This window comes from Carassius gibelio, chromosome B5 (genome assembly GCF_023724105.1).
Source record: "Carassius gibelio isolate Cgi1373 ecotype wild population from Czech Republic chromosome B5, carGib1.2-hapl.c, whole genome shotgun sequence".
NCBI lineage: Eukaryota > Metazoa > Chordata > Actinopteri > Cypriniformes > Cyprinidae > Carassius > Carassius gibelio.
This window is the reverse complement of record NC_068400.1, coordinates 41,915,364-41,940,819: the sequence shown is the minus strand read 5'-3', so window position 1 is coordinate 41,940,819 and position 25,456 is coordinate 41,915,364. Positions and strand designations below refer to the sequence as shown.

Sequence of the window (25,456 nt, the reverse complement as noted above, 5' to 3'; positions counted from 1 at the left end):
GTGTGTTAATGGCAATGGGAGGGAGAAAGGCCTGCTGAGGCATGCTGGGAAACCCAATCGCTGGAAAGTACCAGGGTGTCTGGGTCAGGTACGCACGTAACTCTCACACACAGATGAAAGCAGGAACAAAAGAAACACAACGATGCCGACACAGATACATATGTGTGGCGACATAAAGACAGACATACACACACACACACACACGTGTACAAAGAAGGAACTGAAGTGTAGTGGAAGTAACAGACAAATGGAAATTTTTCCCAGAAATGTATTTTTATCTGTGATCAAACCAAAACACGGTTGACCCATCTTTAAACCTAAACATGTGACAGAACCTGTCCCTAACCTTAACCAAATCTCATCTCAATAGCAGGGAAATTGTTAAGCAAAACAACATGGATACAATAAATACATAACTACTTTTTTTTTTTTTTTTTTTAACAAGCAGTAGTCAAAGAGATAGTTACCCCAAAAACGAAAATTTTCGAAAAAAATGCACGGTGGAGACTGATCCAGAAGAGAAGAAATTGTTTTCTTTGCACACAAAAAGTATTCTCGTAGCTTCGCAAAATTACGTTTGAATCATGTTTGTATGTCATAATCTCTGGGTTTTGATTGTGTCAGGATCTATGGAGAGTCTCAAGCTCTCAGATTTCATCAAAACTATCTTTATTTGTTTTCCGAAGGTCTTTACAGATTAAGAAAGACATGGCGGTGAGTAATTAATGACAGCATTTAAATTTTTGGGTGAACTACACCTTAAAAGACTCTTAATATAAAGTATGACCTTAATGTTTAATCCATCCTAAAAATAAAAAATACCTGAGAGGCAAAATTGCAAGAAAATCAGACTTGCTTTCAAAGAATATATCTTAAATTATCACAAACATAGAGAGGATAATTGGTCTGTGCTTACCAGCGTATAATTTTCACATGCTATTAAGCCTTGCCACCTGCCAATGCAACCATTCAAAATACTTTAAAGCATTAAAACACAAGACGAGGAAAAGCCTAATAGAGCAGCTGGTTACTCGCGCGCTGTGTTCGGTGCGCACGCAGAGAGAAAGATGCGTCTCACAGACAGCAACACTGAACCGAGCTCTCCTTTGCGAAGTTCTCCTCTCCTGCACCTGAACGAACAAATCGCAATTTAAACAAACAGAAAAGGACGTGTCAGAGCCCAATTCAGCACCGCGGTGTTCTGCTGTTCAGGCTCACGCAGAGAGAGGCGTTTCAAAACACCTGAGCGCCGAATTTGTCTGTTGGTCTGAATTTTTTAAATACCCGTCTTGGATAATATTTTTGAAAAAACTGTATGTTATGTCTTAAGTGAAAGTAAACAGTTGAGAAAAAAAATCGTATGTGTATTATATTGGATGCATTCATTGTCTCTTAAAGTTACAGCGCCTAATTTAGCTACTAGCTGCTGTAATGTTAATCCAATGAAAGAAAAATGAAAATTTAATTAAAATGAAAGAACCACACTAAAGTGGTGGATTATAATAATTTTTCGTTGGCGAAATACAGTGAAACAGACGATTTGGTGTCTAAAATGTAAGTCACTTGATATTAAGTTCTTGTTTATTAAACTGTGCGCTGAATAAAATCTTCACATTTGTAATCATGCTAATATTTGGAGAAAAAAATGGCACTCTTTGTGTAATATTGGTTAACATAGATATTAAATTATATAAATATGAAATATATACAGGGGCATATTTGAATTCTGAGGCATTAAGACTAAATCACGTGCACTAATTTAGTCTAACGAGACTACATCACATAGTGCATGTGTGCACAGAATGGGTGTGTTTTTGTTTGTTTTTTGTAAAGTGAGATGCTTACTCAATAATATCAGATCGTTAAATCAACAATCACGATATCATAGACTACATATAGCGCACACCCTACAGCACTGGCCCGCTCGGGTCTTCTTCTCTGTTTTTAGTGTATCTCTGTGTCAGAATTACAGCGCCACACACTGGTCTGGCATGTATACTACATCATTTTGCGGTTTCGTGTGGAAGCGGACATTTCTTGAGACAAGGAAAAAAAAAGATCGGATTGGGGTAAGCTCCTTCTCCGTGTGGACAGGGCTTCCATGCAGCCCTGTAATTGGTATACATATATTTATTCTTAAAATAAAAAAATACATGTTTTTCTAATGGGAAAAAAACAAACAAACAAGCAATTCAGCTCCAGGAGATTTACCATTTAAGAATGTTTAAATATTTGTTCTAGAAATATTCGTTTTCTCTCCTGTGTGCATTGATAGGATGACCTTACACAGAATTATGGATTTTTCTCATGCAATTCAATCCTAATGGGGACACAAAATATACCTCAGAGGAATAGTAAAAGAGTGTTTTATGATGAAGACATCTATTGTACTGTACATCTAATTTAACTAATAATGGCAGCAATACAATAACCTTAACACTAACTCTGCTCCTTACAGGTTCTTTCACTTTAAGTGCATTTATTAACCTATATAATAGTGATGATTGTTGGTTGAAAAGGTTTTATGAATATACTGTAGCTAGCAGATAAATAAATACATGCATACATGAATTAAAAAGAAACAAAATAACACGAACAACAGCTATGTTCCTTCTAATTCTAATCTGTAGAATGGAGCATGCTCGTGTTAAAATAATAGAGTTTTTATATGTGACCGTATCATGTTGTTATGTTAGCAACACTGCAATATCAAACTCTATAAGAATCAATTGCACGCTATTCTAATTCATTCGTCCATGAAGTTGCATTTAGGTTTTGTAGCAGCGCTACTGTGTCTTAAGGTGAAGAGTTTACATTTTTGAAAGCTTACTGTATTTAAAGTGTCCTAGCATGAAGACTAGAGTTAGTAATGTGCCCGTGACACATATACCTGCATGCAACGAGAGGCTGATTGCTTGCCTGTATAACCACAAATATAGGGGTCTGTGATGGTGAGTTTTATCAGTGCATTTGTAAGGATAGGAGAGCAGCGGTACATCTCTCTCAATACAGGTGTGCGCTCTCTGATTACCTTCCCTCACAGGATGAAAGAGGGATGTGTTTATGAGGGGCAGGTGAGACACATCACCCCCCATGGCTGAAACTCTAGACATGATCTAACTGACAGCTAGAGGCTTTACAACCGAGGAAAGAAGAGAAGAGTCAGTTAACGTCTGTTTTTGAGAATAATCAACACTATTTAGCTGACTTGACTTGATATATATATGCATCTCTTAAAGTAAATCTCAAGGAGGAGAGATAAGTGGGTAATATAAATCATGCATTTACACCAGAAGCAGTTTTAGTTTTTTTTTTTTTTTTTTTGTGAAGAACATACACCACTGCTCAAAAGTTCGGGTTCAGTTGAGTCTTGTGATGTTTAAAAAAAAATATCTTCTGATCATCAAGGCTGCATTTATTTGATCGAAAATACCGAAAAAAAATACAGTAATCTTGCAAAATGTTATTAGAATATATAATAATGGTTTCTATTTTTAATATCTTTTAAAATAGAATTTATTTCTGTGATGCAATGCTGAAATTCCATTATCATTACTCCAGTATTAATTGTCACATGATCTTCAGAAATCATTCTAATATGCTGATTTTTTATTAGAATTATCAATGTTGGAAACAGTTGGGATGCCAAATAATTTTTTAGTTTTTTAAAAACAGCGATACTTTTTTCAGGATTCTTTGATGAATATAAAGTTAAAAAGAACAGCATTTATTCAAAACATAAATCTTCTCTAACAATATAAATCTTTGCTGTCACTTCTTATTATTTTAACACAAAGTTAAGCCAAAAAAAAGAAGACCTTATCTTTGCATATCTTTGAAAATAGTACTGCTAATTATTTCCCATGCAATTTCAATAAATAAACATTATTTCAAAGCAACATTAAGGTATCCTAAAAGTGCTACAGTACATACACCCATAATAAACATAAAAAAGAAATTCATATTTTTATTCAGCAAGGATGCATTAAATCGATCAAAAGTGAAGGTAAAGACATTTTCAGTGTTATAGATTTCTAAAAAAAAAAAAAAAAAATCTGATCTGCCATAACAGGAATAAATTAAATTTTAAAATATATTAAAATAGAAAAGAGTATTTTTAATTGAAATGATATTTCACAACATTACTGTCTTTTTTCTTACTATACTATATCTGAGCAAATAAAGACAGACTTAATAAGCATAGTAGTTTATAGTTATTCATGCAAATGAGTAAATGATGACAGAATTGACTTTTTGTATCAAGTATTCTTCAAATAGTTCAATTTCAACAAATATTCAAAATACTTAACAACTAAACAAATGAACAGCAAAAACACATTTGTACTCACTTCCTCTGTTTCTTTGTGTACACAACGATTGCTATCAACATGATAACCAACGCCAACACCGCACCAACACTCCCCAAGACAATGGCCAATGTATCATCTGTAAATAAAGTGTTAGTACACATTTGTTAGCAACTAATAATGAACCATTATTATTAACATTTACATTATGTACATTTACATTTAGCACCTTTACCCAATATAACTTGAAGTAATGCATACATGAAGTAATTACCTAATGTATCTGAAGGAATACAACATCTGGCAAGCAGTATCCGAACCTGCTTTGCATTTTAGTCAGTTGTGTGCTCTTGATAAATGGTTCAATAATCAGCGGAGCTTTCCAATGCAGATGAAACTGCGTCCTTTATTAAAACCACAAGTCTCTTTTGGCCTCAGGTTAAATTCCTGACATGTCAACGGAAGACATGTTTGGTTAAACAATTTGTGAGCCTTTTTTGGCAGGTGCATTCCGCATGTCGTTCTGAAACTGGAGAAATCTTCTGACGAATCCAAAGCAAGATGAAGGACACATGCACAAACACACACACACAGCCTCAGTTTTTTTTTTTACCCAGTCAAAAACAGCTCTTTTCAGAGCAAGCCGTTTTGTAGCGTTTTCCTTTAAATGTTAATGAGCTCTGCTGACTCCGCCCATCTCTTCCGAGCTGCTCTCTGAGGGACTGTTTACTTCAGCCATATTCATTGTGAAACTTGCTAATTAGCACATTATTAGGAAAGGCGATTTGCAAAGTTTCTTTAAAAAACCTTACACTCTGTACGTGAAGCTGGATCCCGAATGATTTGTTTGAACACATTTGGGCAGATCAGGGGCGCATTCACTTCAAAAACAAACGCAATCCACTGCGTCTTCAGAAGCTCAGATGTCGGGAATAAATGACTATGTTCATTATTACATCCAACAACAGAACAACTCAATCGATTAGAAGTCATTCTTGTGTACATTTGCTCCAGTGGTGAAACTGTGGTGGAGTCACTCAGGAGGCGGAGCTAAGGTAAGATGCCAGTCCAGTCTGTGCTGAAACACTACTGTCAATCAAACTATCATGGGAGGGGCCTGTCTGTGTGACATCACAAAGACAGGCATCTGAGATCGACTAAATTTGAGAAAGGAGTAAAGATGATTTAAGGGTGGTTGTGCACACACATTTCAGTTCAAACTACTCGTAAAAGTGCATGTAGCATTATATGACCGCTTAAAATGTGCTTTGGGACACAAGTCTTTGAGGTTTCCTTTGCTTGTTTTATTATCAGGTCCAAGTGCACATTACACGTTCTGAAAAGTGAAGCTAAATCATTTCAATGGCCATCTGGTGGCTGGCTTCGGTTCAGCTCATAAACCCTGCCCTCTCCATGTAAACAAATAGGACTTGAGCCAAAAAAAAATCAAATCAATTTTTCCTAAAGATGGTTTACATTATTTTAGGTAGTTCTTATCACGCTTATCAAGTTTTAGTTTTTCTAATCAGTTTGCTTTTGAAGTTTGGCTTCACTTTTCTATAGTGGAAGGAAGTGGTTTTAACAGACTATGATCAGGTCAGTCAGACGAGGTAGAAAGTAATTGCATAGTTCTCCTTAAAGGCATACAATTTGAGGTGTCCATACACTTTTTTTCTTCTTTTTTTTTTTTTTTTTTTTTTTTTTTTTTGAAGAACATTAGTAGAATTAAACAAGAAAGCAATACATTGATCAAATGTGACAACAAAAAAAATCTATTTAAAAAAAATACCTGTTGAACTTTCTATTCATTAAAGAACAGAAAATAATTTTTTATTTTAATACCATTTAGATACTATTATAGTTTTTAATTATACAAATTAGTTTATATTGAATTTTTTTGTTTTCATAGGAATATAATTTAACGTTTTGTATTGCGTTTTTATATATATATATATATATATATATATATATATATATATATATATATATATACACACACACACATTTATATAAAAAATAATATATATATATATATATATATATTTTTTTTGTCTATATATTTTTAATGTCTATATAGTTTTTATACATTTTTATTTTGCTTTTCATTTTTAATTCCTCTTATAGTATTTGAATAGATCAAGCTTAACTAAATGAGAATGAGAAATTATGCCTTTGTAATTAGCTGAGATAACGTTTATGAAGTGTATATTTAATTTAAAGTTTATTTTAAATTTTTTTATGGTTTTAGTTTCAGTAAATATTAACAAATTATTATAGTTTTCACTATATATATATATATATATATATATATATATATATATATATATATATAGCTATTAAATAAAAATGCTATTTCTGTAGTTGATCTGGGCGGATGCTGATGACACATTGCCTTGGGAACAAGAAAAAGAGCAAGTTAGTGGCTAAACTCGCGCCGTCAGTTCTGTTCTGCATCATATTCCTATACTCTCTCTCTGCAGCGGAGTTCAATCTGTCACAATGCATTTTCACTGGCGGCTGTGTTCATCATTTCTCTGTGCCCCCTTTCGTCAAGCCTTTCTGCCTCCTCCAGGGCTGTGACGCTCTCATTGAGATGTGCACTCATATGTGAGTGTCCTCTATGAATAAATATCTCTCTCTGTTCTTGGAATTGGGAGAGATGATTTCTTTTTCACGTCTACTGCTCTTCCTAATCGACTTCTTGCTTCCCTGTAGCCTCCTTTTCCCATCTTGTGACTCTTTACGGAGAGAGAGTTATAACCGGTGTAATTCGACAGAGCGGTACAGCATCAGTGCCATATGTAGAGACTCAGGGGATCTGCAGAGAAGTGACGCACACTTTTACAAACACAGAGACCAGATGGGCTCCATGAGGTCAGACCCAACCAAACAGCGCTATTCACTCTCAAAACTAGGGCTGTAACATCAATTCGATAAAATTGGTAATCAAATTGACAAGAATCAGCCTTAAATTTCATTACAGATTAGCTGGGTCCTTGGGACCAAGAAAATTGTCTTCTAGTTGTAAAAATAGTGTATTTAAAGGTTTTAACACACATTAAATTTAATGTGTGTGTATATATATATATGATACGAATCTCCCATTCCACAACATCCCAAATCTGATCTATTAGATTGAGATTGGGTGACTGTGGAGTAAAGTGAACTCACTGTCATGTTCAAGAAACCAGTTTGAAATGATTCGAGCTTTGTGACATGGTGCATTATCCTGCTGGAAGTAGCCATCGGAAGATGGTACACTGTAGACATAAAGGGATGGACATAGTCAGAAACAATGCTCAGGTAGGCTGTAGCGTTTAAACGATGCTCAATTGATACTAAGGGGTCCAAAGTGTGCCAAGAAACATCCCCCACACCATTACACCACCACCACCAGCCTGAACCCTTGAGACATGGATGGATCCATGCTTTCATGCTCTTTACACCAAATTCTGACCCTACCATCTGAATGTCACAACAGAAATCGAGACTCATCAGACCAGGCAATGTTTTTCCAGTATTCAACTGTCCAATTTTGGCTCTAACATCTGACATCAACAAGGCATTTTTGTTCACACAACTGCTGCTCATTGGATATTTTCTCTTATTCAGAAAATTCTCTGTAAACCCTAGAGATGGTTGAGTGTGAAATTCCCATACTCTTGAAATCCTCGGAGCAGCCCGTCTGGGAAGCAAGCAACCGTTCCACGTTTAAAGTCACTTAAATCCCCTTTCTTCCCCATTCTGATGCTCGGTTTGAACTTTAGCAAGTCGTCTTGACCTCATCTAGATGCCTAAATGCATTGAGTTGCTGCCACGTGATTGGCTGATTAGCAATTTGTGTTACCAAGCAGTTAAACAGGTGTACCTAAAGAAAAGTGGCCTGTGAGTGTATATACATTTGAACATACATTGAGTTGTATATATACATATGTTTGTGTGATGAAAATACATGTAAGATGTATTAAGAGATGTATTAAAGATGTATTAAATTGATCAAAAGTGACAATAAGATGATTTATAAAGTTACAAAAAAAAATTATAGCTAAAAAATTGCTATAACCAAAAATATCAATCTGCAAAAAGTGTCATCAATTTGTAAAATGCATTACATTTTAAATGTATATACAGTAGATATAGTCATAACATTTGTTTACTTTATATAGCCTTCTTTTAGAAAAATGGCAAAAAGAGCACGGGAAAGGTGAACTCTTCTCCTCATAAAAACTTTTATAAAGATTACTATGGGGAGTAATTTTCTAGAACTTAATAATTCCAGGTACCAACATTAAATCCATCTAATCCAGAAGAAGAGACATTTTTGATTACATCTGTAAAAAACAGATCTTGTTTCATTTCTTAAACTTGTTACAATCACTGATTTATATTTGAAAAAATATGCACACATTCTTTGGGAGATGTTTGAAATGATGATGAATTGAGGAAATAGTTTAACAGATTTCTGAAATAATTATTGGTTGCAGCCCTGTCCTTTTCCTAACCTGCACTTTTCACTCCCTCTGCTGCTCTCTGCTCCTCTGAATATGAACGGTGTTGGAATGCATGCAAATAACTAACCGTTGAGGGTTATTAGCTGGGGGTGCAGAGCGCTGTAATGGGAAGTCAATTACAGGCCGGGCAGCTCTTTGATCCCAGCGCTACTGACATGCTTCAGGGGTATGTGGGCTAGAATGTCAACCTTTATCAGCCAGTAGCCAAAACAAAAGAAAGAGGAGGAGAGAGCGAGAGAGGGAAAGCAGAGGAACAGATAAGAGGGAGACCCCACATTGTCTTGCAACCATGGGAGTGAACAGAGGTTTAGTGCGACTATCATTTGAAGTGGAGGTGGAGCCCCTCGCCCCTCGCTCACTACGACACATGTCAGCTCTTAAGAGCACCAGACCCAAGCTCAAGAGCAACAGATATGGCCATACCAAGAGAAAGAAAAGACGTGCATGTATGCATGGGGGTTATCTGTAGGTTGTGCTTTCATGCTAAGTAGAGCGGATCTGTGTGAATCCTTTATAACAGCTGAAAAATACCCAAATGAAATATAGCTTCGTGTGATTATTAAATAACATGAGATGTCCAGCGTGTTTCAGAGTGAAGCGCGGCACTGTGTTCATTTACACGAAAGGATAAGATCGCCTTGCTACAACAAGGGTTCAAGTTAAAAGGTACGGGAGTGTTTGTGAATGAACATTTAACGAGGAAGAACGGAAATATTGCTTATGCAGCGCGGCAACTGAAAAAGGCTAAAAAGATCAAAGCAACCTGGTCTCGAAATGGTAAAGTTTATATCCGAACGATTGGAGCAACACCAGAAGAGGAAAGAGCAGTGATGGTGAAGGAAATGGACGAATTGAACCTCTACAAATGATGATTAGAGTTGAGTTACAATATCAGCTTTGGATGTGCGGACCTACTAATTTATTTATTTTTTTGTGTGTGTCAGCGATTGTGGACGATGATTATCCAATTCTCTGGGACAGATGGAATATTCAGATAACTTTAGCTATTAGTTTTTTTGAAGTAGGAGGCCATCTCAAACGGGACAACCAGTTTTTTTCACGTGAGTCTGTGTCTATTCTCTCGCCAGTTTAAGCTCTATGGCTTCTATTGACTTGACCATCTTTGATGATAATTCTCTTATTTTCAACCCGTTTGAGCAGAACATAGACAGTTGTGGCATCTATGATAGTTTCTTTAATCCTGATGTAAATCAACCTAATTTAAACTTATTAAAACTGTCTTGTAACTATTACTCTGAAGGGCAAGTAAACTCACTGCATCAAACCATAAAATTTCCTACAAATCTTTTCTCTACTTTCCATTGGAATATTCGTAGTATGTCTAAAAATCATGACGAATTGAGAACTTTTCTGTCTACCTTAAGTTTTTCCTTCTCAGTCCTGGCCTTTTCTGAGACTTGGCTGACTGATGACGTATTTTCTTTATTCCCCCTACCTAATTATGTATCATTTCATTCTTGTAGAAAAAACAAAAGAGGAGGGGGTGTCTCTCTATATGTTTTGAATTCCTTTGTTGCTGGTGCTAGAGATGATCTTAGTGCAGAATTTTACACCACTAATACAGAGTCTATATTTATTGAAATTCCATCTTGTCAACAATTCAATGGTAAGAGTATTCTGATCGGATGCATCTATAGACCACCAGACTCAGACCATAATACATTTATTGATGCACTTCAATCAACACTTGAGTTAATAACCAAAGAAAGCAAATTATGTTTTTTACTCGGTGACTATAATATTAACTTACTTAAATGTGATTTAACACAAACAGTTGATTTTTTAAATGCACTCCATTCTTTTAATTTTTTCCCTCTTATTACAAAACCATCTAGAATCACTTCCTCATCTGCTACTCTGATTGATAATATTTTGTTTAATTCTTATAATTTTGAGGTCACTTCAGGCCTCCTGATGTGTGATATCTCTGATCACCTTCCTGTCTTTCAGTTTATCCAATCCAGCCAATTAATGTCTAGTTATCCTAAGAATGGGCCAAATAAATATCGTAAATTCTCAAGAAAAGACATAGATCATTTTAAGTCTGCCACTGGCAATATCATATGGGATGAGGTACTTATGTCACAAGACATTAATAGTGCATACAGTTTATTCTTAAAGTCTTTTAATAAGGCCTTAGATTTATCATTTCCGCTGATGAGTATAAAATCCAGAAATAAATATTCTAAGGGGAAGCCGTGGATATCTGATGAGCTAAAAAAGCTTTCCCGGAAAAAAAATAAACTTTATAGGAGGTCTATTTTTAATCCTTCTTCCATTAATACTGAAAATTATAAGAAATGTAAAAACCACTTCACATCTTTAGTAAGAAAAGCAAAGAAAGCTTATTATTCAAATCAATTTGCACAAGCTTCTAAAAACATTAAGACAACATGGCACCTCATTAATCACTTACTGAACCATACTAAATCCCCATTTACTGCCCCTGTAGTAATGAACAGTAAGAAGGGGGTTCTCTCCAACCCTGTTGATATTGCTAATGGTTTTAATGAGTTTTTTATATCGATTGGTTCTAAACTAACATCTAATATTAATGGCTCAGATATACATCCCTGTTCTTTAATTAAAGGTCAGTATCCTCCATTCCATAATTTTGACCCACCAACTGTTCAAGAAGTTCGTAATATTATTTTATCACTTAAAAATGCAGCCCATGGTCATGATGGCATTAAAAGTCTTCTTATTAAAGAGACAGTTGACTATATTATTAAACCTCTCACTCATATTCTCTCATTGTCTTTGAAAACTGGAATTGTCCCTCGGGATTTGAAAGTTGCTAGGGTTATACCAATTTTTAAGACCGGTGACCCCAAGGAATTTGGTAATTATAGGCCAATATCAATTCTCCCATGTATATCGAAAATCTTGGAAAGACTTGTCTTCTCTAGATTATTAAATCACCTGGATGCCAATAATATTTTATATAAACATCAATATGGTTTTCGGAAGCGACACTCCACTGAGCATGCCCTCATTCAACTTGTGAACTATATCTCTTCAGCTCTTGACAATAAAAAATTTGCTCTTGGAGTCTTCCTGGACCTGAGTAAGGCATTCGATACGGTCAATCACAACATTTTGATTGCTAAACTTAGTAGATATGGAGTGGAGGATGTTGCCTTGAGATGGTTTAGAAGCTACTTAGCTAAAAGAGAGCAATATGTATACCTGGAAGGCTATACCTCCATGAAGTCACAAATTATGATTGGGGTTCCACAAGGATCAATTTTGGGGCCTCTTCTATTCTTAATTTATATTAATGATATGGCCACGATTTGTACCAAACTCCTTCCAGTACTATTTGCAGATGATACAAATCTTGTAGCTTCTCACCAAGACTTTAATATTTTAATCAAAACGGTCAATGAGGAACTATCTTCCATTGTGGAATGGTTTCAATGGAATAAACTTACTCTCAATATAAAAAAATGCAACTTTATGATTTTTTGTAATACTAACAAACATTATCCTATAGAATTATCTAAAATCTTTATTAATAACACTCAAATCGAATTGGTTCAGCATACCAAGTTTTTGGGAGTCATTATAGATAGTGGTCTTAAATGGTCTAACCATATTAACTTCGTATCTAAGAGGTCAGCTAAAATGTTGGGTATATTGAGGAGGGTTTGTCCTTTAGTTCATTCCTCAGCTTTTTTAACCTTATATTATAGCTTTTTGTTTCCATTCATTAATTATTGCAATATTGTCTGGGCAGCTACCTATCCTACTTATCTGAAGAAATTAATAGTCATACAGAAGAAATATCTTAGACTTATTTCTCATTCAAATAGATATGCTCCCTCGGCACCCCTTTACAATAAATTTAAAATTCTCCCTATTGATAAGGTAAATATTTATCAAACATGTCTATTTATGCATAAGTCTATATATAGGAAACAAGATCTACCAGACTCCTTTCAGAGTTTGTTTATCCCTATTTCACATGTACACTCATTTCAAACTAGACATAGCAATAATACTTTTGTCTTACCTTACACACGAACTACAAGACATCAATTTAATATTTCTTTTAGAGGTCCTAAGCTCTGGAGTGAGTTAAGCCCATCGTTGCGATCAATGTCCTCTTATTCGGTTTTCAAAAAGCATCTGAAGAGACTTCTATTGCTAGCCTGATGCTTTTATGTAGTCCTTTCTAGGTAGTGCTTGCTTTTTTTTTGTTTTTCTATTGTATTTTTATCTAGACTTGCTAGATAAAATCTTTTATGTTATTGAACTATTGTTTTGTATTGTTGTTGTTGTTTTTTGCTTATGCTCTTGCTTTGTTTCGTTTGTTGTTTGTTTTGTTTTGTTTGAGTGTTTAGTCTGCATGTCTCATGAGTTAATATGAACAGGAGTGGAACTCTGTACAAGCCTAGAGTGGCTTCGTTCCCTCCTTGCATAGTTTTGTACTTGTACTAAACATGTGCTAAACAAATAAACTAACTAAAAAAAAAAAAAACGTCCAAGATCCAGTTTCTAGTGTCTCAAAGCGGCTCAGTTTGCAATTTAAATGCTGTTCCACATGAACTCCATTTCTGCATCTGCTCTGAGTTTGGGCTGCTCATAACATGAACCCAACACCTGCCAACTATCTTTCCAAAATTTGTAATGAGATGCGCTTATAAACCGGCTGCTGTCAACAACAGTGAAGCTTTAAGTGCTCCCTGCGGGCCTACCACCAAAATACAAGCTTTACAGCTGTACATCTGTAAATAAAGAACTTGACATTTTACCATAAAGGTGAGAGAGATAGATGCATAAAAAAGACATTTAGGGAGAGAGAGCGATATAAAGGAGAAAGGAAGAGAGAGACAGGTAGGCAGAGATGACAAAGAGTGAGTGTAAGTACATATAAAAGTGAGAAGTAGAGAGAGAGAGAGAGAAAGTTGAGGGAGAGCGAGAAGTGAATGACAAGAAAAAAAGAGAAAGAGCTTGTGGTGAGAATGAACTGGTACAGACTGGTAGAGAGAAAGAGAGAGAGAGAGAAACAGGTACAAAACAGACAGACAAGTGAAGAGAAAAGAGAGAGAATGAGACTGGTGAAGAGGGATGAAAGACATAAAAAGGAGTGAGAATCAGTAGACAGAAACAGGTAGGGAAAGTGAGACAAAAAAGACGAAATTACCTGCCAAAATCTTAAATATAAGGAGACATATTAGGCCCCTAATTACAATCATGTAAAATAAGTCTCAGGTGTCCCCAGAATGTGTGTGTGAAGTTCCAGCTCAAAATACCCCACAGATAATTTATTATATCATTTTTAAAAAGCCTATATTGAGTTGAAACAGATTTTTGTGCCTGTCTCTTTAAATGCAAATGAGCTGCTGCTCCCCGCCCCCTTTTCCAGAATAGAGCTGCATCATTACAGCTCGGACCTGCTAAAACATTTGTTTTGGTTCTGATTATCATGTTTATCGCACTGAAATCATACGTTTTAAATGATATTAGTTAAAACTTTGGTTTTCTGAATGCACATGGACAGAAAGCGGCTGTCACAGAATGTAATTACTAAACTAAGTTCTCATTCCCACACAAGTTTACGTGAAAAACACACGTTACAAAAACAGTGGGTTATGTCTGTGAAGGCAAACAGCTGGGGAAGTAAACACGCTTATCAGAAAAAGTTACTGGGTTAATCTTTGTCACGTTTCTTTGGTTGGTAGATGAACCGGGGACCATTTTTTAATGATATGTCACCTTTAAAAGGTTCTTCACAGCGATGCCATAGAAAAGCCCTTTTCGGTTCCTCAAAGAACCATTAAGTCAAAGATACAATCTCTTTCTTACCTTTTTATAATCTGAAGAACCTCCACAAAGAAGCTTTTGTGAAACAGAAAGCTTCTTCAGATGTTAAAGGCTCTTTATGGAACCATTTAGACAAAAAAAAGCACCTTTATTTTTAAGACTGTAGTCTGAATGGTGCTGTGTCTGCTAGCAAACATGTATCAATAATACTATAATTACTTAATGATAAATAATGAGTTTGCGATAATAAAAGAGTGCCTACACAAACCTGTGAGTTCAATCCAATTCCTCTATCTGCAAGTTTCACAAATATGCGTATAAACTCCACGATCATTTATCAATGAAGCAGAAAACAGCTGCTTTTTTGAGCAGCAAATCAGCATTTTGTGATCCTCGGAGCAGTCTGAAGTCTCTGGGGTGTATTTGCAGCAACAGCCAAAAATATATTGCATGGGTCAAAATTATACATTTTTCTTTTATGTCAAAAATCATTAGGATATTAAGTAAAGATCATGTTCCATGAAGATATTTAGTAAATTTCCTACCGTAAATATATCAAAACTTGATTTTTGATTAGTAATATGCATTGCTAAGAATTCATTTGGACAACTTTAAAGATGATTTTCTCAATATTTAGATTTTTTTGCTAGAGACTTATATGAAGAGTTAATTTGCAAAAAATCTTAGTATTTTTTATTGTGCATTGCAATTAATCTCATTCAAACTGCAGCTGAGTTATTTTCTCTTGGGTTATTAACAATTAGGTTAAAAATAACTAACACAAAACATGATTACATCATAAAAAAACATTATTTTTATTTTTAAAAGAAAAAAAAACTGAGTTATCTGTTTTCGCATGGGATTCATCTTTATCTGTATTTTTTTTATCTGTTCTCAAATTGCAAAGGTGCTATATAAAATAAACTTAATATTATCAGTTCCTTCTAAAGCCTTCTAGTTTCTCAAGAGGATGTGAGCTTTAAAAAAGGAAACTCTGCCATCTGGTGATGATTGTCTTCTGCACTTTTACCTACCAGCCACACAGTGTGTCTCTTCTCCAGACCACTCGCCGTCTGCTTGACATGTGCGTTCATCAGAGCCATAGAGACTGTATCCACGGTGACACCAGAATGTGACCTTTGACCCTTCGAGGTACAAGGTTCCCTCCTTCTGACCGTGCTTCGGTGGTGACAACCAGCCACAGGATCGCACTGAGATCACAAAATCACAGCCGTTACTAAACTACACAGAGATATTATGCAGATAATATGCAATGCTTCATAACTGAGATATGGTTCAGCTGCAAACGATGAAGGTTGTTTTGACGTCACTATGTAACTCTGGCATTGCTCTTTATCCTCAAATCCAGTTATAAATGCACAGCATTTGATAAGACTTATATGAGCATGTTGTTAAAATCTTTAAAAGCAGTAAAACCATTCATGCAAAATACATGAAGCTTTTGCATGCTGGGTTCCCAGTGAAGCTGCTCCCCTCACCCGGCTCCAGATCTCTTTTGGTGGATGCTTGAGTCCTGAAGGCCAGCAGTGTGGCATTGCCTTGATCCAGGCTGCGCATGTTTAGTGCATCGTATTTACAGAACCAAGCCCCCTCTCCAGCACACAGCTTCAGCACCGGCTCCAGCAGGGGGTCCTCGGGGTCTTCAGTCACCGAAAAGATCGGGATGAAAGACGGATCATGCTTTGGGGCATAGTAATACTCATTCAGGAGGTACGTAGAGTCATACGTAAAGAGTGAAGTTTCATTCGTAACGGCCCCTAGAGAAGAAAAACACACGGCTTTCTGAGAGGAGGCCAAAGATTTCAACTACACCTTTAATTGTCAATTTTTCAAAATTGAGAGTTATATAGCATCTGAAAGCTGAATAAATAAGATTTCCATTGATGTATGGGACAATATTTGTCTGAGATACAACTATTTGAAAATCTGGAATCTGAGGGAACAAAACAATCTAAATACTGAGAAGATCATCATCAAAGTTGTCCGAATGAATTCTTAGCAATGCATATTGATATAATAATAAAAAGTAATAATAATAAAATGATAAAAAGCATTAAATAAATTTTTTAATTAAATAAAAAATAAAATAAAAAGCATTAAATAAAACTATAAAACAAAATAAAAAATATAATAAGAAGCATTAAATAAAATTATAAAATAAAAAGCATTAAATATATTATAAAATAAAATAAAAAGCATTAAATAAAATTATTAAATAAAACGAAAAAGCATGAAATAAAACTATAAAATAAAGAATATAATAAATAGCATTAAATAAAATTATAAATAAAATAAAAAATAAAAAATCATCGAATAAAACTATAAAATAGAATAAAAAGCATTTAAACTATAAAATAAAAAGCATTACATAAAACTATAAAACAAAATAAAAATAAAAAATATGATAAGAAGCATTAATAAAATTACCAAATAAAAACCATTAAATAAATTATAAAATAAAATAAAAAGCATTAAATAAAAGTCTGAAATAAAATGAAAAATAAAGAATTAAATAAAACAATAAAATAAAAAAATAATAAAAAGCATTAAGTAAAACTATAAAATAAAATAAAAAGAATTACATAAAACTATAATATAAATAATTCAAGAAGCATTAAATAAAATTACAAAATAAAAATGCATTAAATAAATTATAAAATAAAATAAAAAGCATAAAATAAAACTATAAAATAAAATACAAATTATTAAATAAAACTATTAACTAAATAAAAAGCATTAAATAAAAATAATCAGTATAGCATTAAATAACTCTAAATAAATAAAAACTGGGAGTAAAGTAATGTAAAGTGACGCAGGTACTCACAGCCAGCACAGTAGGTGAATATGTCCAGTGCACTGCTGTTGAGAGAGATGAGCGCTCCATTACTAGCGCTCAGATCATCTTCAGGATCATCATTCATTGTGCCGAGCAGCCCTAGCGTGTGGTTCTGTAAGTCATGCGGCAGTAAAACAGTAAGGGTCATGACCCCGTCACCTGCCCTGACCTCTAACCCCGTCCCCGACGGAAACATCACCGTCACATTAGTGGCTTTAGGGGAAAACACAAAAACACCTGGAACAAGAAACAAAGTATCGCATTTCTCGTCTCGTACATCTGCAGGAATAATATTAACATTTAACAGATTTCCAGGAGAGCGTCAATGATTATCAATAATTTATCAATACATTACTTTATTTTGCAAACATTGTTTGTAAAAAAATCACAACTCTCTCTGAAGAGAGAGAGAGAGAGAGAGAGAGAGAGAGAGAGAAAAGAAACTTACCCGAAAGGTCGATCCATCTTTGCTCCGAGAAGGAAAGCACCTGTTGGTTCATTAAGACCTGCAGCTCATCTCCTCGGCCTCGGAGACGCACCTCTATCACATCAGAGTCCTTCTCCCTCATGGCCACCGAACTGAGTCGTGTCGCCTTAGCGAGAGAACCTGGAAGAACCGTCTTCAGCCCAGGTCTCATTCAATCCATCTTTGATACAGAAGCTCACAGAACTCACCGTTCTCAAATCTCATGGGTTCAGTCCTGCCTTGCACAGACAGCTCACGGTCTGAGGAGTAAACCAGTGTGTACTCTCCTTTCCCATTGAAGGTGAAAGACACACCATCGAACGTCATGAAGTGGGGGTCGCCAAGTACAGCAGCTGATGGAGAGGAGGGATTATTAAAATATAAAATAAAATAAAATGCATTAAATAAAACGATAAAATAAAATAAAAATATAATAAAAAGCAATAAATTAAACTATAAAACAAAAAGCTGCCAATGAAACTATAAAATAAAATAAATTAAATAAAACTATAAAATAACATAAAAAGCATTACATAAAACTATTAAACAAAATAAAATATAAAAAGCATTAAATAAATTATAAAATAAAAAACATTAAATGAAATTATAAAATAAAATGAAAAACCCTTAAATAAAACAATAAAATAAACAAATTAATAGAAAAGCGTTACATAAACTTATAAATAAAATAAAAAATAAATTAAAATTAATTAACAAAACGAAAATAAAATATAATATAATAAGAAGCGTTAAATAAAATTATAAAATAAAATTATAAAATAAAATGAAAAAGCATGAAATAAAACAATAAAATAAAAAAATTATAAAAAGCGTTACATAAACTTAAAAAAAAACAAAAAAAATAATTCAATAAAACTATAAAATAATAAGAATTACATAAAACTATAAAACAAAATAAAAAATATAATAAGAAGCATTAAATAAAGTTATTAAATAAAAAAACATTAAATAAATTATAAAATAAAATAAAAAGCATTAAATAAAATTATAAAATATTTGTTTGATAAAAATCATTAAATAAAAAGCATTAAATAAATTATAAAATAAAATAAAAAGCATTAAATAAATCTATGAAATAAAATTAAAAGCATTAAATAAAATAAAATAAAAGTATTAGAGATATGTTCTTTACCGACTCTAGGAGGGCGATATGTTCTGCAGTCACTGGACGGGCGATGACTGAAGTAGTATCTGCAGTTGTCTGACCACAGGCAGCAGTAGTAGAAGCTGATGACATCATACTTCCAGTGAGAGAATCCTGGAACTCTGGGAGGTTTCTTGTACGGAGGACTGCCCCAGTCGTGCCCTCGATCTGGGGTGCTGCCACCCATCGAGTCCCCCGTGAGCACCTGAGCTCCAGAGCTGTCATAACAACACTGCTGTCCCGCACCATACTCAGGACTGCAAGACAAAATACACCAACAGACTAAACATGACACTCAAAATTAAACATATTCACATGGATGAGAATGCATTATTTAAAAAAAAAACTTTTGGAAACTGTCTACTGTGTGATTCTATTCTTGTCTAATTTACACACATGCATTGACATTAATATAAAATTATAATAAAATTAGTGATAGATCAATATATAGGGTAAGTACATGATGAAATGTACATACAACCTTGTGTATAGACGATCTGCATTTTCTTTTTTTAATTGAATCTTAAATGATTAATAATAATGACGTTAAAATAATACATTTTCCATGCCACAATGTGCACACACATACAGACTTACAAAAATAGTTAAAATAATAAAATAAGCATAATTTGTAACTAACTGCACGATTATTTACTGTATATTTCTGTCATATTCACCACTAATAACCTACTCCTAAATATAATGTAGAAACGTACAATTTTCTGTAAAGCTGCTTTGCAATGATTTGTATCATTAAAAGCACTATACAAAAAAACATTAATTTAAAAAAATCAAATCGCGCATGAGCACAAATCAGAAAGGTCATCAACTTGCAAAATGTATGCTAACAGATTTTGCACAAAAAAAAAAAAAAATAACTTGACAAGAAATATCTGAGTAGAATTTTTCAATAGAGTTGATCTCCAAATAGTTTGCCCCTGTTTTCAGATCATCAGCCCTTTTTCCATAATGTTTTGCCAAGTACAGTACATTAAGTAAACCATTGGGCATAAAATGCATCAATTTAAGCAAAAGGCTTGCTTCAGGATAAATAACCAGAGTGCAAATATCACAGATAGTAGTTAAGTTTCCATACTTGATTCTGCTAATTTCCTGTTTATCACATACTGTAGTTTTCAGACTATAAGTCGCACCTGAGTGTAAGTCGCATCAGTCCAAAAATGCATCATGATGAGGAAAAAAAACATATATAAGTCGCACTGGACTATTAGTCGCATTTATTTAGAACCAAGAGAAAACATTACCGTCTACAGCCACAAGAGGGCGCTCTATGTCTTCAGTGTAGACTACAGGAGCACTGAGCAGCATAGAGCGCCCTCTCGTGGCTGGAGACGGTAATGTTTTATCTTGGTTCATTTCTCTTGGTTCACGTGAAATTAATTTTGATAAATAAGTCGCACCTGACTATAAGTCGCAGGACCAGCCAAACTATGAAAAAAGTGTGACGTATAGTCCGGAAAATACGGTATAGAGAAGTAAAGGTGACTTGACGCATTACCTGCCCTGAATGGCTCTGACGCAGTGAACTGCACCTGGATGGTAAACACAGATACTACCTGCCTCCATATCACAGCCATAATCGGTCTGAAAAATAAACACACAACTCGTCAAAAGGAGCTCTAATATAGACACTTATATTACATTCAATTAAAGCCGTTTCACCAATGCATCTGTGATTACAAATACAAATTGGTGGAATTCTCAAATAATTAGGATGTTGCTAGTGTTGCATGCACGCTGTGGTGGTGTCTAAAACAATGTCAGATTCATTTATTGCTCTACACCTACATGAAATCTCCCGGTGTCAGCACGGGCCTGGGCCAGAGTGCAGGGGCAATCGGTGATCTCAGTCAGAAAGTTGGGCATTGCTTTCTCTTCTCTATCCCAATTAATGCACTTCTCCAGTGCCCAGCCTGCAGAGTCCTTCCTGAAAGCCTCCTCAAGATGCCAGGCGATCGCATGCTCTTCACTCCACAGCGCGTTAACATTCCTGCAAAACACACAAAAAGGTTTCGTATTCAAACATTTGGATACTGGAACCATATATTAGGTATAAATTAATATAAATCCTAATACTGTTGGGGAGTAACTAGTTACATGTAACAGAATTGCATAATTTAATTACAAGATAAATGGGTTAGACTTTATTTTAAGGTGTCTTTGTTACAGTGTAATTATACATTTAAGTACTGAGTAATATTAATTAAATACATGTACTTATTATAAGGTTAAGATTTGAGTTTGGCTTAGGGTTAATTGCATGTAATCATGCATAACTTATTGCTATTATAATAATAAGTAGATGTAACTTGTAACAAGGACACCTTAAACCTTAACCTGTTTTAGTTCCTATTTGGATTCATGTACATGTTTTATTTTTTAACATTTTCTAAGACACTGATGCCAGTGTTTCCTGTAATAGCTATGCAAAGATTCGATTACAATAACAGCATCATAGCTATTAAACCAGATCTTGTTATGATTTTAAATCTGTATTTAACCTCAGAATGATCATAAAGTAAAAAAGAGGTTCTAAAGTCTGATTTAGTGGCGGCTGTGCTTTAAAATGAAATGATTTATGACCTTAATTCATGTGATGAAGAATTTCCTACAGTCTACTGTAAGGTTAACCTGGCGTGGTTTAAATGTTTTAAAATGATTATCAGTTGAAAACATTTATTTAAGAAAGTATTTTGAGAATAATCAAATGTAATCAGTTACATTACTTTAATTGAAAAAAATTACTATAATCTAAATAGTGTAATTTATTCTGTAACCTATTGCATCTCCAAAGTAACATTCCCAAAACTGTGCATGTCTAATATTAACTAATAAAAGTTCTTACTGGGCTCCGTCTGGTTTAGTGCTCGGGCTGACCCGTATGATCCCTAGGTCCCAAAGGAAGTATGGTTTTTCGGCGATTTGTGGGGTGAAACTGAAAACTCCACTGTTGGGTACATCTCTGCCCACAGTGTACAGATACTTCCACTCCGCCTCCCAGTTCAGAGAATACGCCTCTCCTGTAGTTTATCATTATAATATATTATCACCTGTTTGCATTTTCAAAAGACATAATGATAAACAGACTGACCGACAAAGAAATTGAAAGACAAACAAACAGAAACGGCAAAAGAAAGAATCAATCAGACAGAAAGGCAGAATGAATGACAGACATTCTTTTAAATAGACTAGAAAATTATATTGGCATTAGAGGAAGGACACTGGCATGCATGGTTCAAATCTAACTTATCTGACTGCCATCAATTCATGGCAGTGAATGAAGAGGTATCATTCCAACCACAAATGCATTATGGAGTACCTCAAGGCTCAGTACTAGGACCGTTACTTTTCACGCTCTACATGTTACCCATGGGAGATATTATAAGGAAAAAAGGCGTTATATTTGAAAGACTGACAGAGAATAACTGAAAGAAAAAAGAAAACAAACAAGAAACAGACAGAACGACAAAACAATTCTAAGTTGTACACCGTTCGTTACAAGTAGTAACAACCATCAGACAGAAAGACAACAGCTGACAGAACAAAAGGCAGACAAAAAGAAGGACCGACAGACAGAATTACAGAATGACAGACAAAACAACTGACCAACAGACAGACAGAATGAAAACAAAACAAAATTAGTGGATGGATGGATAGATGGACAGATGGACTCACCGGTCTCATTGTAACCCCACAGCTCAATGTTGACTCTCTCTGCCTTTATTAGGGATGGGATCCAGGTCATCTTTAGATCCCCGCTGACGTCAGGAGTGCCGTAGTACTGCCACTGTGTGGCATTGACCAGAGTGATCTTGTAATCAGGACCAAGCTTACTGTGATGGACTAATATATCAGACAGAACTTCAATCAATCTTATCTTAAAGATAAACTCTTCTTCATTAAAACTCAAATATTGCTGTGAACTTGCTAATATAATATGCTTCAGGAGATCTGACAACAATATCTAAGCAGGCCACTATGCAATAACCATACAATCATAACTGATATTAGCTAGGAACAATACTGAAGGAATGTTTCAGAAAAGAAGCCAAGTCATTTAAAATGTTAACAAATTATGTCACAATACTTTTGAAAGGGCATGCATTTGATCAGACTATCTGGGATAACTTCCAGTAGTATGCAAATAAGGTACACTTTCATTGTCTTTCCCTCAGTGTGCATTATTATTTCTGTAGCTCACCTGAGAGCCATCGGCCTGATCTGTCAAAGCTGACTCCATCCGTGGACACCTCAAAAGAGATCCAGCCCGACTCGTAGAGCAGAGGAGTGATGCAGTGACCCACTCCGCTCTCATCCACATAGCCCTCCGTCAGAATCTCAGAGTTAAACCTGTAAAACACACCCTAACACTGATCACATCTGACACGCTTATTCAGAGCGACCGAGGAATACAAAACAATTCACCCTAAAGTGGTAGTAACGTGAGAACATTTCCATCTCATCTCATTCAGCCTTCACCACAGCCACTTGTTGTGCCAAATAAACCTTGTAGCTTTGTCCTTGAGGATTTGGGAGGAAGAAAATCAAGAGCAAAACCTTGAGCCAAAACTCCCTTAATGCCATAAAAATTATGCGTGATTGCTGATCATTGTGCAGTAGTACTCGGCTCTTGCAAATGAATTACTATATAATATTACTCCTAGACAACTGCAATAAGTTGATCATACAGTGGAACTAACTGTTATGCAAATGCATTTGGAATTTGCTTATAATTTATTTCATTACATGTTTAAACATTAAGACTTGTACTCGTGGAAATTAGTAAAGTAGTCAAACCTGTTCATTAAAAGTGGGTGTCCCAATACTTGCAAAATAGCATATTTATAAGCCATAAAGGTTTGGACGACACAGGAAATGTTCTTTAATTTTTTTGCACTGAACACATACTTAAACAGTGTGTTGTGACATTAAAATAAACTTGCAAGGAACTTCAAGAGCCTCCAGTGTTTCTGAATACGGTAGTTGATTTGTGCGCTTCAGATTTCTGGCGCTCTTACCTGCAAGTGAGGTTAATGTTCTGCTCAAATGTAGCGTTGAGGATTTTAAAGTCTGTGCCTCCCAGCAAAGACCCAGAGTGTGGTTCAATGTCAAGACAAAAGTGTTTATAATCAGCACAGCAGTTCCTCAGAGATTCACATGTTGAATGACAAGAGCATGTGTTTATCTTCTGTCCACAGCTCTTGGCACACGACTGCGCTGAGGAAGGAAGAGAAGACACTTTGCTGCGATGGCATTTTCTAGAAGACAGAATAACAAAACAACACTTGGTTCAAACTCCAGTACATGAACAGAGAACTTACCTGCAGTCCTGGATAACAGCTGAAGAAGCAGCACCATTAACATACAGAGATGCATTTTGTCCTTATATTTGCACAGCATTGTTTCTGTCTAGAATAAACCGAGGTATTTTCATATCAGTTTAAGGCGTCGTATGCAGATGGTATGAAACACATTGTGTGGTTCTCCAGTCATAACATTGTGACAAAGGTCTCTCTCTCTCTCTCTCTCTCTCTCTCACCTTGTAACTGTTTAACTGTCAAGGACACGCTGCAGATTGTAGCCAAGAGGCAATAAATGAAACCCCTGGCACAAAATATGTGCACATCATTTATTTCCTCTAATGCTGCTATCTTTGCAAAGCATTATCATTACACGTGCACATGCATAAGGATTGTAAAGTTTTGAACTTGTTCCACTGCAACTTGAAGAGTTGAGACAGACACACACACACACACACACACACAGTTGGGTTGCGCGCGATGCGACGATTACGGCAATGCCCCCAAAATAAAGCTTCAAAATTAAAGTCCATTAAATCAAGTAAACAATAATAAACAAATAAACTTTAAATACATTATACATTGCTATACTTTTTAAGCATCTTTAAAGATTTAATTTACTTTATACATCAAAGCATGTTATGTAAATATATAAATAGTATGCATATATCTATTTTATGTAAATAAATGGGATGCCTTCAATCTTTATATACACTGTTAAAAAGTTGTTGTTTTTCAATATTAACACATATTAAATATGGTAAATAAATTAATGCCTTTGAAGATTAAACTTTAGCGTTATTATACAATGTTATTTAAAGAATAAATTGTTAATTATAAACTAATGTCGTTGCACCTATGATGAACTAAAGAGTTTGACTCATGACTCGATTGAGTCGACTCCTGACATGATTCAGTATCGCCTGCTTCTGATTTATTGATTCACACCATTAGTAGGCTAGAAATCAGAGGATATTTCTATCATTCTGTTATTAATGGGATGTTGGAGGAGTTTTCAGATAGTTAAGTTGTAATATTG

The 25,456-nt window shown here is 34.8% G+C and overlaps 1 protein-coding gene across 4 annotated transcripts in view; it reads right to left on the bottom strand.

The window, feature by feature from the left end:
- The window catches only part of LOC127957703 (sushi domain-containing protein 2-like), a 29,184-nt gene that overhangs the window by 2,215 nt on the left and 1,513 nt on the right, over positions 1–25,456 (bottom strand). Inside the window, exons 1-15 of one of the 4 annotated variants that reach the window (XM_052556339.1) lie at positions 24,657–24,877; positions 24,439–24,526; positions 24,136–24,334; positions 23,319–23,467; positions 22,793–22,960; positions 21,963–22,137; positions 20,906–21,107; positions 20,616–20,701; positions 19,085–19,353; positions 18,141–18,284; positions 17,914–18,072; positions 17,454–17,702; positions 16,108–16,386; positions 15,643–15,819; positions 4,350–4,446 (exon numbers count right to left, since the gene is read on the bottom strand). In XM_052556339.1, the coding sequence (XP_052412299.1) occupies positions 4,350–4,446; positions 15,643–15,819; positions 16,108–16,386; positions 17,454–17,702; positions 17,914–18,072; positions 18,141–18,284; positions 19,085–19,353; positions 20,616–20,701; positions 20,906–21,107; positions 21,963–22,137; positions 22,793–22,960; positions 23,319–23,467; positions 24,136–24,334; positions 24,439–24,517 (2,432 nt within the window). In that variant the 5' untranslated portion in view covers positions 24,518–24,526; positions 24,657–24,877. Of the gene's footprint in view, positions 1–4,349; positions 4,447–15,642; positions 15,820–16,107; positions 16,387–17,453; positions 17,703–17,913; positions 18,073–18,140; positions 18,285–19,084; positions 19,354–20,615; positions 20,702–20,905; positions 21,108–21,962; positions 22,138–22,792; positions 22,961–23,318; positions 23,468–24,135; positions 24,335–24,438; positions 24,629–24,656; positions 24,878–25,456 lie in introns of those variants that run through there. The other 3 variants (XM_052556338.1, XM_052556337.1, XM_052556336.1) reach the window with 3 other exon arrangements.